This window comes from Hippocampus guttulatus, chromosome 2 (genome assembly GCF_054856545.1).
Source record: "Hippocampus guttulatus isolate MCC_2025c chromosome 2, RoL_Hgut_1.0, whole genome shotgun sequence".
NCBI classification, from domain to species: Eukaryota; Metazoa; Chordata; class Actinopteri; order Syngnathiformes; family Syngnathidae; genus Hippocampus; species Hippocampus guttulatus.
This window is the reverse complement of record NC_141262.1, coordinates 6,111,196-6,126,781: the sequence shown is the minus strand read 5'-3', so window position 1 is coordinate 6,126,781 and position 15,586 is coordinate 6,111,196. Positions and strand designations below refer to the sequence as shown.

Sequence of the window (15,586 nt, the reverse complement as noted above, 5' to 3'; positions counted from 1 at the left end):
CTTTCAGGTTGCACCATTCTAAAGCCGTGAGATTTTTCTGGTGCAGCATCACAGTGGAGGTGGAATTTTGAGTGTTTCAGTAAATGCAAGCCAAGTGTGTGTTTGTGCTCTGGGGCAGCAAGCGCATCAAGTTATGCTTGCTCTTTCCCCGCAATGTGTGGAAAACGCATGGCTATTGCTTTCCTTTATGAGATGCTCCAAAAACAAAGAGCCACGTTGAATTCAATAAGCGCATCTGTCATGATGTTGTTCGGAGCTTGTGTGATTTTTTTCGATTTTTAAATTATTTTTTAACACTCATGTACTTCTGTTGCAGACGTAGCTCTCGCCTCCCCATAGCTGCACAATTCTACCTCGTTGTCCTCTCACACAACATATGTCGCCTTCAACGCTGTGTTTATACAGCCTTTGCATCCCTCCGTCTGTTCCTCCAACTCCATGGTAAGCTTCTTGTATGCACTTACCTATGAGTCCTGTGTAGGCGAGGAGGCAGGCACCATAGTTTCTTTGCTTGCAACCACTGGCAGACACTTCAGAAGGTTCACAGTCGTACTGAAACTGTGCCAGACGAGACCTACAGAAGAAGGAAAGGTTCTGCTGAGCAACAACATATTCAATTCTTGTATTCTGTTGATTTAACTTGTCTCAACCACATTCCAAAAGAAATATCTATCAGCCAGCACGGTAAAGGCAGAGCACGTTGAGCTAAAATGTGAAAGTGACAAACAAGACAAATATATTTCACCAGCAAACCCCTAGACCTGGAATCATTAGTAAAACCCGCCGAGTGTAATGGAGGCATGGAAAAATAATGACCGAGACCAGAGATTGGAATGAGCGATAACTCTGATCCATCTGGCTTTTTATTCGTGTTCAATATTTAATGTGCTTGTCCAAGGGGCTCTCAGGGCTGTTGGAAGCAATGATGGAGGGTGGGTAATGCTTGGGGGTAAGACAATGGCTCATTTGGTTGACTGTTTATTTGTTTTCAAAAAGCCTGAAAGCCGAATCGGACACAATCTACACTGGATATCATTTGCCATTTCAACCTTCCAAATGCTTCACCCATTTCTTGAGGTTGAGCACACATACATCACCTGTCCCAAGGGTTTTTCTTGGGGACGTCAGAGGTCGCACAGACCACAAAGTCCTCGGTGGGGTCGTGCCCTCAAACCAGTTTTAAAATGGGTTTTTATTGCGTTGAAAAACATGTTCCAACCTTCTGGAGTTTGCCTGCTGTAATTCACATCAAACTACTGATGCATTTGTCATTGAACTCTGAGGTACAACTAACCTCAAACAGATTTGTCCTGAACCTATTGAATGGATGAAGACGGACCACAATCCTGAAGACTAGAGCATTTTTTCATGGTTGGCAGATCGCGTACATAGTTGTAGTGACAATTTGTCCCATGACACACTGTGGACATCTTCTGAAGGCGCGTTCGTGTCCCACACTGGTGTCGTATTCCACCCTTCTTTGTGCATCATCCTTTTCGGGCAAGAGTGCCCAAACCAGTTGATCGTGGTCAACCGTGGACTGCTCCCAAGTTGACCGCAAGGGGTGTAGGGAAATGGTCTTCTGTCCCGTTTGTTTGTTTGTTTGTTTTGATCACCTCTTTGACTACACCACAGATGGCACAGAATTAAAATGGATCTATTGGGTCTAAAAATAAAAATAAACACTGTATCCGGACTACAACAGCGAAGAACCAGGAAATTTGGCATGGTTTTCAGATTCCAGATGTCATGAGCTCATGTCCCACACAGGTGCCCAATTTGATTCTTGCTTGTGCCTCAGCCATCTCTGAGGTTACTTACACAGGTGTCACCTGAAGGGTTCTCCTGTTTGGCTGAACCACTGATTTCCCAGATCCTGCGCCTTTATGCCATTTGTCATGCAGCACTAAAGTTTTGCCCTCAATCTGGAGTTGGGTGTGGGCAACCAGGAATAAAGTTTTTGCAGCAAGACATTTAGTGGAAGTCATTGGACAATAAACTTGCCCTTACTTGCATACGTAGTCAGCCTCGCAGATCCTTCTCTGCGTAAGGCAGCTGGGCTTTTCCACGCTTTCATAAGAGCAGCTGGGAACGATGGTCTGCCTACGACGTTCCGCGCAGGCCGTGTCTTTGCAGGGGCAAAATAGCAGCTCATGCGTGTGGTCGGCTGGGACACGGTCAAAGAACCTGCGCAGGGCCTTGTTGCATTTGACCCGGTTGCACAGGCCAGATTTGCCAGTGGGTTTGATGCAGGCCGAAACATATTCTGTGCGCAGTTTCTGACACAAGTCGTCCACGTTACAAGCCTTTGCTGCATCCAAGCAACGGTTCACAGGTACCATTCCAACATCAGAGTCTATGGAAAGAAGGAGAGAAATGAACACAGTTATTCTGCTGATGCTTTGTAAATAAAGTTTGTCTGGAGTGCACTACCAATTACAATGATATTTGAAGATCTCAACGCTAAACTCTCATGACCCACAAAAATGTGCATGTAATTCTGAAAGGTAAAGTCAACACTGTCATTACATTTTGCGACCTCGGCAGTAAAACCACATTTCCATTCATGGGTTGTATTGCAGGAACACTGTGTGACAAAGATATCATTTTAGATGCAGGAATGTTGCTCAGATAAATAGCGTAGCTGTCCTCAGCACAAAACGGGCTTGTCTTTGCCCCGAGCCAGCTGCCAGGGAAAATCCAAGCATACCCCAAAGGGTACAAAAGTAAAAACATGAAGGTTAATGAAGGTCAGCAGACTTGCCTGCTGTGATCGAGGCCAAACGGACGTAGTCATAATCCCACTGCACAGTCTCATAAGGATAACTCTCCACCAAGTTGAGTCCTGAGGGAGGAAGAGGCGGTTTGAAGCTGTAATTTTGCTGCAGTCTGTCTAATTGATCGCACATGATCACAATAAAGGACGTCTCCACTTTTTTTCGGGGGAACTATAATTTGTCATTGTAGAACAGGTATTCCGAAACTATAAACATTTCCCACTATAAAGTGTCATAATGACTTCACTGTCTACTAGCATACCCAGGTGAACCAACTCTGCCGGGATGTTAAAGTAGCGTGGCTGCAAAAGAACAGCCCAGCCATTGTCAGGGTAATTTATTCCTGTTTTTTTTTTCTAGCCACCTGAATATTCAGTATTTATGTCTCATTACATGATTAATTCAGGGGATTCTAATAGCCAATTGATACTCTGGCATTTAAAAGGGCTACTGTCGAAACGCAGAGCAAAGATGAACTTAAAAAAAATAAATAAATAAAGAATAAACACCATAATACTGTGGGCAGTATTGTGGTGAGCACGTCCGCAGTTGAGCGGCTTGAGGATTTGAATCCACATTTCAGAACTATGCAGAATATCCATCAACCACTAACCGTGAATGATGGACTGGTGAAGGCTCCAGTAGATACTCAGACAGTTCTTCTCCTTCTTCATGCCCCGTTTACATTGGCAGCCGTGCAAAGGGCTGGAGAGCAGGGCAGACACCGCATTGGCACACTGACTCCTGGCTCCGGGGCCCAGCTTCATGCTGCCGTTGCCTGCCACACATTGACGCAGTGTGCGCAGGCGCGGGCTGCAGGTGTCATCGCTTGAACACATGTCTCCGGCCATCAAGCAGTCGCTGCCAGCCAATACAACTGCCAGCAGAGCTGTGGGAGGGAAGTAGAACAATGACTTGGGTCAACGTTGACCTGTGAGGTTATCAGAGCAGTGGTTCTCAAACGTTTTTTGCCAAGTAATTTCGAAAAAAAAAAAGAATGCTTAGCTTTCCAAGTAGCACCATCCTATCACCAACATTAAAATACAACGGTGTAGTACAAGTGCCTTGAAAAAGTAACAGCTACTCTTCTGATTACTTGATCTTTAACGTAATAAAATTAGATTATATGTTGGCGGGGTACACGTAGACAAACAACCATTCAAAGTCACTATCGCACCTCGGGACAATTTAGAGTGTTCAGTTAACCGACTAGATGTGAATTACTATTAAAATAAGATTTTTGGGGGGAATTAATTAAAAACATTTTTTATAATGAATTAAAAACTCATTGATCATTTTTGATGGACTGCATGTTTCCATTCTCCTGACTTGAGGAACACACCGGCTCTATTCAGGTTACCACTAAATACACTACGGTACTCACGTTGACTTCACTAGCCCATAGTTTGTTCGTTTGTGTTTAACACACTCATTTTAATTTCAGGGAAGTTGTAATCTTTAAGATAAGATAAGAAAAACTTTATTAGTCTCGCAATGGAGAAATTCCAGATTCACAGCAGCAAGGTTCCTTTGTTCTCTCGCCTCTATGCATGTTTCCACAATGATTCTCAGAAGAAAGTAGCTTCTGTTAGTTTTCAGAGTTTTCCGGGTCATAGTCCAACGCATGACCTCTCATCGGAAGTCTGACACATCTGCCTCAATAAAACCTCTTCACTTTTATGCACTGCAGATAATTATGGGACACAATTCTCCAAGTCATTGCAGGTCTTGACAGTGTCATTTAAGTCAGTGTAAGGCACTCATGTTCTCTTCAATAGATGTCAGCAAAAACCTTTGTAATAGACAACAGCGTGAGCGTGTGCGTGTGTATGTCTGTGTGAGTGTTTACCAGCCCTTTTCTCCACAGCTACGCATGACAGTTTCCGCTGCGTGGCACACAAGACGGAATAGTCACCATCCATTATGAATGCAAATGGGTAAGTTGATTTGACATTTCCAATAAGCTCATCTTGATGTAGTCACGGCTTTAGCCAATTAACCATGTCAGCAATCAATGCGTTTCGAGGCTCAGTTAAGTCCTCACTTTCCCTGTCACATAAATCACAGGCGGATTAGCCGATCAGTTACCCGTGCACGCTGACTAAATGGTCCACTGTAGGAAAGATAAAATGGAAAATGAAATGTAATGAGGCTGACCGAAGAGGAGGCGTCGCTCCTGCGCTAAGATTTGAAAATGGATTTTATGTTTGGATGAACGGGAGTATCCTGGCCTCCACACCATAAAGCTACTTGACCGACAAGTGATTCTGTGCAGAGGTTCACACTTGGAAAGGTTAGCCCGCGCACCATGCCTTACAATGACGACGTACTGTTAATCCATCAACGTATCTGCCTTTCAGTTCTGAGGGTCTGGGTTCGAATTTCATTTTGGGCCTTCCGGTGTGGATTTTGCAGGTCCCCGTGTGATGGAAACTATCATCATACATGTCATCGGCATATAATGCAAGTAGCTGTACCTCAATTCAGCCAACACCATAAAAGCAGGAAAAAAAACCTACACACAAAAAAAAAAGACGAATATCCACCAGAAGTATAATGCGAACGTGTGCGTGAATGTGGACTCGCAATGGAAGCAGCAAAGACTCCGGTGGTGTTCAAGTACTTTTTTTTCCCAGTGACGGCGATGCCAGTCTTTATGTAGATGACTTCTCTTCTGTTCATGACTTTTTGTAGGTTTCTCCTTCCTGTTTTTTTTGTTCTATTACTTTTGGCTTGATGCAACCCTCAGTGAGCAGCTATTTGTAAACAAATGACTTGAATTTGGATTTCATGTGGCTGGTGTTGTGCATTTGAGTCCATCTGTTTGTGCTTTTTGTGAAGATTTAGACTGCAACGCTAGCTTCTCGCGCTTGTCGCTAGCTGCCAGCTACCATATGCATACCTGTCAACTCATACGGTTTAGCCATAGTTCATACGGATTTTGTGGTGAATCTTACGTATATGGCCGTATCGCACAAATCATACGGATTCTGAACATTTCCGTTTTTTTCTTTCACCAACTCCAAATGATTTGGAGTTGGTGAAAAAAGTAACGCAGGAATACAAATCTGAACACAGTAATGCCACTAAGTAGAATGATGATTAGACATTAAATTTGCTCTTTATAAGGATTTTTTTGGTGGTTTATACAGGTTGGCGCTCCAAAAAGTTGACAGGTATGCATATGCTTGTCACTTGTGAGCAAACGGTGGAATGTTTTTTTTTTTGCACAGGGTTTTCAGGCTTTCGAATGTGTTAATACAATAGAGTTTCAACTCTCAATTAGTACGCGTAACAAAGTCACAGTGTGCGACGTCCTTAAGTAATAAATGTAAAGTGTGCCATTTTGTGAAAAGGCATGACCTGATGAGTCCCCTTTTTCAACCTTGTCCATTGCCATCATGTCATCTTTAAAAGAACTGGGCATTAATGTTAAACATTAAAGTCAGACCAAAATAGCAAAAATAAAAAAAATTTAAAAAAAGCAAATATACATTTGAACATTGTAAAATGTTTGATTTTGAGAGCACAAAGTGAGCTATTTCTGACATCAAAGAACGCGCAGATTGATTTTGAGACAGCAACTATTCAAAGTGAAATGCTGTCACTTGGCTCACACTTCAAACACATGCTGCATTCAAGAACCAGCGGGGGAAAAAAGCCGCCTCATTTAGCTTCAAAGTACTGAAATGAGTCACAGTCACACTTGAAGCACAATGTGTTTAAAATGCAAAACACTTTTTTTAAGCTGCAATTTGGCTTGATATCTGTCCAACAATTTTCATTATTTAACAGCGCCGATCCTTCATACCATGCAGTCGAGTTTAGATCTCTAATAGGAGAAACTCGAGCAGGATACACATGCAGTCGGGTTTTGATTTCTAATAAATGGAAGAATCGCTAGCAGCGTACACACTGAAAGAAATAATGCCGACTCCGGCCCAAGTTAAAGAGAGCCTGAATGTGAATTGATTGTGACATACCAGAGGATATAAAAAGTATGGAAATAGTAGATATATAGTATATAAAGGATATTAAAATGTGAGACCAACAAAAATCCTTTCTAAATATTTTCCACCATTACAGTGACCTACAGTTTAATGTTCACAATGCAATTGAACTCGAGAGAGAGAGAAAACGAACCGAAAACAACGGATCTAGAACTGATATAATGTGTTTGCCGAAGTGTTTTGTGGCCGTGTCCTATTCTTTTAGTGATGAATAGTGCCAAGCATAGATTTGGGAATTATGGCTAACAAGGTCAAGCTTGTTTTCACTGGACCACGGCACATTTTCCAATGTTTTTTTTTTTTCACTTAGATCCAATGACACCAAGGTTGAGCTTCTTGCCCATACTTGCATCGGGGCTTTGTCCATGGCACATGTGAACGAAGGTTAAGTATTCACACATTGATTCTTAAATGTCCTTAAAAAAAAAAACTGAAAAAACACAGTGTTTAACCTTAATTACCTTTTCAAAGACCACAAATATACTGATAAGTAAAAAAGACAAATCTAAAACATTAAACTGAATTGAACACAGAGCCCAAGAAAATGCTGGACAATAGTAACTTGTTGTGTATTGTGCTGCAATCTGACAATCAGTTTGGCTTATCAAATGGTGACTGAATCGCACTTAAAACTCATCTTTTTTTATTTGCCAGAAGCTCACTTTTTTTTTTTAAATAATACAATTGTGACAATCAACACAAAGCCCCCCCCCCAAAAAGCGTCTCATCCAGATCAGTGCACCGTCGGTCACATGAGATTCTGTCAGCATCAGCGTGTCAAATTACCTATGCGTTGGTACGTTGTCGCATTGAATGTTAATTGCTTATGCAAACTCGGGGAAAAAAATCGAAGATCATCGAATTTTACCTGAACTGGGATAGTAAACACAGAAAATTGATTGCTTGAAAAGTCTGTCTCATTTGGGCTTTCTGAAGCACCTGAGGCTAACATCGTTGGCAAGCAGAAATAAGTTTTAAACTTTTAACGACGTGCTGACGCACACGGGGAAATTTGAGCCAACTAAAGAGTCTCTGCATATTTTGTTTTGATTGAACGCTACAGACAGACAGTAAGTAATGGTAGACCATTTTCTCCCTGCAAAATTGGTCGGACGATGTCTCCTTGTACATTCCAGTCGTGTCTTTCCCTGCAGATGATGATGCACAGTCGCACAGACGTTGTATGATGAAGGAGCAGAGACGCATAAAGCCACTGATGCTTAATGGAGAGCTGATTCGTTGCTGTGCTGCCTGCGGTTCCGAGGAGACATGAAGCCTCCTCGGAATGGCAGACGCGAGCTTGTGGGAGCTTATCAAATGTCCAAATGTACACACAAGCACACAGCTGGTTGGAACAGAGAGAACTGTAAAAAAAAAAAATCCAAACAGCAATAACTTATTCTGCCAAGCTTCTAGTCAGCACTCAAGTCATCATGATTTTTAATCAGTGTATTTGAATTTGAGTTTTACCACAAAATCGCCAGCTGTACAACGTCAGTGCTTTCACTGATTGAAGGCCAACAAGGCTGTGCAATAGAGGGCATATCTTTCAAGCATGGGCAACAATTATTCCAAGACAGCTTTCCGCCTTCAGTGCTTTGAATGACCAAAAGCCAATGATAGCCTAAAATGAGGTTTGTCCCAATTTAGTCTCCTTAAAGATATGACCTTCTTTGCCCTATGTATATGTATATATATATCCATCCATTTTCCGAACCGCTTGATCCTCACTAGGGTCGCGGGGGGTGCTGGAGCCTATCCCAGCCATCTCCGGGCAGTAGGCGGGGGACACCCTGAATCAGTTGCCAGCCAATCGCAGGGCACACAGAGACGAACAACCATCCACGCCCACACACACACCTAGGGACAATTTTAGAGCCTCCAATCAGCCTGACATGCATGTTTTTGGAATGTGGGAGGAAACCGGAGCACCCGGAGAAAACCCACGCAGGCCCGGGGAGAACATGCAAACTCCACACAGGGAGGCCGGAGCTGGAATCGAACCCGGTACCTCTGCACTGTGAAGCCGACGTGCTAACCACTGGACTACCGGGCCGCTCATATATATATATATATATATATATATATATATATCCATCCATCCATCCATTTTCCGAACCGCTTGATCCTCACTAGGGTCGCGGGGGGTGCTGGAGCCTATCCCAGCCGTCTTCGGGCAGTAGGCGGGGACACCCTGAATCAGTTGCCAGCCAATCGCAGGGCACACAGAGACGAACAACCATTCACGCCCACACTCGCACCTAGGGACAATTTAGAGCGTCCAATCAGCCTGCCATGCATGTATTTGGAATGTGGGAGGAAACCGGGGCACCCGGAGAAAACCCACGCAGGCCCGGGGAGAACATGCAAACTCCACACAGGGAGGCCGGAGCTGGAATTGAACCCGGTACCTCTGCACTGTGAAGCCGATGTGCTAACCACTGGACTACCGGGCCGCCTATATATATATATATATAATTAATTTTTCTACAGGAAGTGTTGCTAAAATCTTTTGACAACGACCAGTGACACTACGACAAATATCCATCAATCCAGTGAGATGTGGGGTGTGTACATTGATTTCTAAACCGCTTATCCTCATTAAGGCTGCAGGTATGCTGGAGGCTAGAGGTGAGCTTCAAACCCAGAATCTCAGAACTGGCAGACAGACATGCCAGCCACTTGGAAACTACGGTGCACAGGCTTCACTTGACGAGTTCAAGTACAAAAGCTGACAACCGTCATTATTTAGCCATAGAGCCACGTGTGTTGGCAAACTGTCAATCAAAACATTCTTCCATGTTTTATTTTCTAACCCGCTGCAAAAAAAAAAAAAAAATGTAAAATGTGTCAAAAACAAAGAGTTTTATTTCAAAGTGGCATACACATTTTACTCCAGCTAGCCTGCTTCTTCTCCCTTATCGCCAACCACGAGCCCATACGCATTTGCATACTCACATACTTGTCACTCGTCACGTATCTCTCAAACTTGTCTGCGCCCGTCATTTCACATCAACTTGCTTGTATAGTGTTGATTGGGGGTGAATGTCAGCATAAAATATGGTTAACTTTCAACTTCTTGGACGGCTAATTTGCGTTAAACAGACCAATAGGGCCACAATTAACTGTGAGTTTTAATCGTCGATTAATCTGTCAATTGTTATATTCATCTAATTAATCAGCTGGAAAGAAACGACTGACTGGTGCTTTTACAAATATTAGATGTCAAATATTTTCTGGATTGGGCAATTGACAACAAAAGTTCCAATGGTGGTGACATAATCGAATTTGTACGAGAGTCGGAATACATCCTGGTTTATTACTAACCTACACTAACGCACAAGGTCAGTCCTAATTAATATACCGCTTCGCTGGGTTCAGTATACAAGTGCAGAACTACCTTTTCCACTCTGATGCATCATGAATTGTGCAGGATCGCTGTGCTAAAGAGACGCAGTTGTGCCACCAGCTGTGTCTGCCACTCAAACGCCAAGAAAAAGCAGGTGGGGAAACATTCCCATACATTTACGAATACTCAATAACAAAATCTCCATCTTGGACTTACAAGCTCCCAGCATGCGTTTTGACATTGAAATCTGCTGGCGGCTGCGATGTAATCCACCAGACACAATGAGATGCTACATGAATTACGTGAGCCTGCTTCACCATGAAGAACATGGCAAAATCCATCGGGTGCTTTATTACGGCGCCGTAAATCCGCAAGCATTTGCTTTGTTTTCCAATCTTATGGAACCGGATGCGCACAGAAGTGGCCATGTGCGACAACACTGATGTTATTTAAATGCCTTTCATGGCCTCCTTGAGAATGCCTTGGCTTTATATCTCACTTTGATTTTGTGTCTCAGTGATGTGTAATCATTGCCATCGCTCATCCACAGTGCTGGACATTTGGGAGCAAGTGTTCAATGAAAGAGTAAAATTGGAAATGTGGGTCAGCGTGCCGAGACTCCAGAGCATAAGAGTTAATTATGGGGGATGGTGGGGTGGGCACGGTAGCTCAGTTACATTGTTTATTGGGGCTCCTTTGCTGGTCTTTATTTTAAAGCCTGAGACAAGAGGTCACTCTGGGAACACGGCTTGACATGGAGATCTAAAAAAGCATGAGCCCTCAAGTGGAAAAAAGCCTGTTCATCGCTACACAAGCAAATTCTATCAAGCATTTAACGAGCGCTTCGGACCTATAAAGATTTGGTTCTCATAGTGGATGACTATAAATAATGAGGAAGGGCACCTGAAAGTCTTTCCTAAAACATTTTAAGGCAGGGGTGTCAAACTCATCATACATTGTGGGCCACATACGGCCTCAGTCGATGGAAAGTGGGCCGGACCATTAAAATTATACCATACTCTGCTATATTTATATTTAAATAAGGTTTCTGTAGGAGTAAAAACATGACACAAACATTCTTAACGTTTCCCAATGCTGTAAAAATGTGTAGAATAAGTATTACATTTCAACGTTTCTGTCAACGAAGAGTTGAGTCATAGCCTGCGACACACGTTCGGATTAGCAGGGCGGGATGCAAGGCAGGTGGCTGTTGCAAAAAAAAAAAAAAAAAAACAACAAGAAAACGGCGTTTCATGTACAATTCACCGAGGGTATTGGCAAAGAGAATCTGGAGGGCCGTGAAAAGCATTTTTAAAACAGTACACGTGAGCTACGATAGTCAACAACACTGTAAAAGTGCGTCCAATGCCTCGGTCAGATCTCGACGAAAGTAGGTAGGCATGCATCTATAAGTGTGTTGTGTATGCGCGGGTCGATCGCAGTAGGTTGGTTGAACAAAAAGTAGATCTTCGGTCAAAAAAGGTTGGGCACCCCTGCTCTACAGAATGCACTGCACGGAAAAAAAACATTTAATCATGAAGGCTCATCATGTAATTGGAGCAAACTTAGTCATTTTGATAGTAGGCTAATATAGCTCATATAGATATAGATACATGTTGCAGCTCCGAAAAAAAGGAGAGCGGTGTTTTTTTGTTTTTTTTTTAACGTGCACTTTTTATTTATGCTTTTAACAGTCTCGACAAACAGACACGTCTGTGTCCGACTCTGTGCCTTCTCTCCTCTCGTTCGACTCGAGAGGCGTTCAAAGACAGCCTCCGAAAAATGGAAATTAATGATCACTTCAATGACACTAAAAAAAGCGAAAATAATGCACCAAAACAGAAAATCAAGCGAGGAAATCACAAAATAAATTCTATAGGGGCGTTTGTGAACACACAACAAAGGAATTAATAACAAACAATTCTGACAGTCCAGTCTCCTACATACATACAGCATGTGTTTCCGTCATTGTAAGTTTTATAGAAGGCTTTTCTTTTTTTTTTTTTGTGGCTTCAGACATATTTGTTTTTTGTTTTGTTTTTTTTGTCCGATATGGCTCTTTCAACATTTTGGGTTGCCAACCCCTGGTTTAGGAGAAACGAAAGTTCTGATGTCACACCTTGAGTTTTGGTGCCGCCCTTCTGATTATATAAAAATGATGTGAATCCCTTCCTGCTTCGCACTTGTGACCACCGCAGCCATTGTCTGTAAGCTGCGGGTGTCCGTAATATTCTGTAATGAAAACCTTCGAAGAAATTGTTCATCGACTCCACCCTGTATTTGGATAACCAACATCCTCCTCGTCCTAAATTTAACGAACACGCGGGGGAAAGAAGGCCACTTTCCCCCAACAGAAACAAAGAAAGCGTATATGAATAGCTTCACAAGTTAAGCACCTTCCATGACTGAATACCAATGACGGACAGTTAGGACGGCGGAAAAAATCGTTGGCACCGCCCTACCCACTCTTGAGGACTTGCACACTGCAAGAATCAAGACAAGGGCACGGAAAATCCTCCTGGATCCCCCGCACCCTGCCCACCACCTTTTCCAGCTACTCCCCTCAGGCAGACGCTACAGATCCCTGTGCACCAAATCCAGTAGACACTTAAACAGCTTCTTCCCTCTAGCCATTAACTCCTTAAACAGTCACTGACGTAGTCACTCTTCTTGTACTACAAATACTGCTACTGGTTACTCTAAAATGGTTCAATGATTTGTTGTTTACGATGATACTAATGCAGCGTGTTATACCGGAGACAAATTCCTTGTGTGTTCTACATACTTGGCCAATAAAGATGATTCTGATTCTGATTCTGATCAAAAGGCAAAGGCTGTCCGAATTTGAGGCCGTCAAATTCCAAATGCAGACTTCTTTTTCTTTTTCTGAGGCATAGCAACGTTTTGTATACCAGTAACTAGACATGTTTTACAATACCTTGACACACAATAAGTGATTTTCAATGGCTTCAGAGTAACCCAGTGAAATAAGATAAGATAAGAAAACCTTTATTAGTCTCGCAATGGAGAACAACAAAATATAGGAGCTGCTGGAAAGGCAGCCACTCTCGCGGCGCCATTTTGAAGTCAAAATAACAAAAATAACACAACACATAGGACACAGACAGTCGTGCAATCTTCACCACTTTTATGAAATGGCTGTCTTAATGAGATGCCTTTTAAATCTGGATGACTCATAAAAACATTTTGTAGGTTGCATGGCAATTATTTCTGTATATCAGTTAAAAAGAAATTGTGAACACAATACTTGTGTGCTTTTCAGCATAAGTGCATTGACTGACTGGAGGCCAATGATATTACAAAGCGAAGGATGTTACAATCTGATGCTTTTAAATGTGGCCTTCTAATGCTTTTTTTTCTGTTAGCTGTGTCGTGACTATCTTTCTACCGCTGCTAGCAAAGAAAGTATTTCAGAAATATTTTTATATTATCGTACAGTATTCCCGGTCTGCTCGGCAACACTCAGACCAGTTGAGGCAACAGAAGCATAACATCCTGTCAAAAGTCATGCCTTCTAAATAAAAGCACAACAGTATAATAGCAGTTTCAAGTCAAGTCAACTATATTGTCAAATGTGCTCTATGTGCAACATACAGACAGCACAGATGAAATGTCTTTCCTCTCAACCACAGGAGAGAAAGGAGGCGTTGCGGGTACCCGCGCCGCCATCAAGAGCACAGTTAACATAAAATGACAAAATAATACAACACAACACATAAGACACAGTCATGCAATCTAAACCACTTTTTCTTCATACACTTTGTTATATGTGGCAATTATAGATGAAAGAGGAGCGAATCAAAGTGTCCTTTCACCAGTGGATCAAAGACGTCATGCTGAAAATGTGCGCACGTCTGCTACAAGCTAAGTTTGAAAGCAAACAAGAAGACGGAGCGTCCATTGACGCCACACCCTATTTCGTCCTGTGGCGGTTGATTTATCAGTGCCACTGTGAGATAGGCCACAATGTATCCCAAGAAAGCGTAGTGAAACTGTGGGATAAGAATGCTTTTATTTTGAAGGCCGGGCTTTTGACAGATTGTGTTCCACATGTTGCCTTTGTACACCGGGAGTGTTATTACTTTGAATTGTAAATAAAAAAAATGATTGTGCAATATGCCTTGCCGTCTGTTGAACACTTCATACACAACAAAAAATAATATTTGGGCTGAACACGCATCAATTGTAAATGAATAGCCAAGTGACATTGTTTTGTTACAAATCACAAGTGGATGTATAAAATTCAAGGCATAATTTAGATGGAAAAAATCTGTATGAAAACTGAATCATTCCACTGTACTTCAAAATCAGCAGCTTTTCAACTTCAGCGCTTGCAGACCAAGGACATCGTAAGTCCTCTCAAATGCTGGCTCTTTTAAATACGGCTCCCCCCCCCCCTTTTTTTTCACAGGAAACTACCTGACTATCCTTGACAGCCCTAATAACACAGTAAATATAGAATAAGTAGCCTTTAGGAGAGTCGCACATTTTTTTCTTGATACTTGGCAGATCTAAAAAACTGTCTAGGAATATGCTGACCACAAGGGGTTACGTAAATGAAATGCAAAACGCTAGCTCGATTGGAAGTACATCACTTGAACGGATCCTACACAAGGCGAAATGTTAAGTGATTCGCTTTAGAGAAGTTTCTTTTCGATCACAGATGGTCTCATTATTGTTAACATTTTGGGAGAGCGGGAAATGTGTGGGCGCTAGAGAGGAATAACTTATGGGCTAAAACTCCCCACTTATAGTTGAAACCGTTATCAACTTTTACTGGTCTCTCATTGAATGAAACTGAATTGCGGTGCAGACAAGGTGGCTCATGAAGGGCTGCAACATGGCTCCACTGGGCACTGCGCAGACTCGTCACATGTCTTTTCAATGTAAATTGAGCTTTTAGGCTGAAGAACAAGAAGAAAAGGGAATGAGATTTTGAGAGGAGTAATATGGGGTGGAGCAGACTGTATAATTTCCTCTGTAACAATACACTTAAACTGCACTATTATCCGGGTGCACTGCCGTAATTATACAGCGTGTTACACTACCATTTGTATGACAATCACACTGAAAGTTTCCTTTGACTCTCAAGTTACCCAAAGGCAGCTTGTGCGTGTGACACCCTGTAGAGTCTGTTCACGGATTTCTGCTCTGCTCTTAATATCAATATATGTGATTAGCCTTGTCCCTCAAACTTGACAAAAGCGAAACAATGAAAGTTCACTCGCATTATGTGAAACTTGAAATGGAACTTTACTGGCTGTCAGCGGCTTGCACTCGACTCAAAATTTGCGAGGGACACTGAGATCTCATTCTGAGCCCTTACCGGCCTACAAATAAAACTCTTCATTAAAGTTCGTAGTACAGTACACAAATAAATGTCTTACGGGTGATTACAGACATTTAGAAAAAGCACATAGGCATGGAGG

General features: G+C 42.4%; 1 protein-coding gene across 1 annotated transcript in view; it reads right to left on the bottom strand.

The window, feature by feature from the left end:
- The window catches only part of gfra4b (GDNF family receptor alpha 4b), a 39,676-nt gene that overhangs the window by 6,238 nt on the left and 17,852 nt on the right, over positions 1-15,586 (bottom strand). Inside the window, exons 2-5 of the mRNA XM_086133021.1 lie at positions 3,391-3,666; positions 2,765-2,845; positions 2,011-2,356; positions 465-574 (exon numbers count right to left, since the gene is read on the bottom strand). Coding sequence (XP_085989147.1) covers positions 465-574; positions 2,011-2,356; positions 2,765-2,845; positions 3,391-3,666 — 813 coding nt within the window. The remainder of the gene's footprint in view (positions 1-464; positions 575-2,010; positions 2,357-2,764; positions 2,846-3,390; positions 3,667-15,586) is intronic.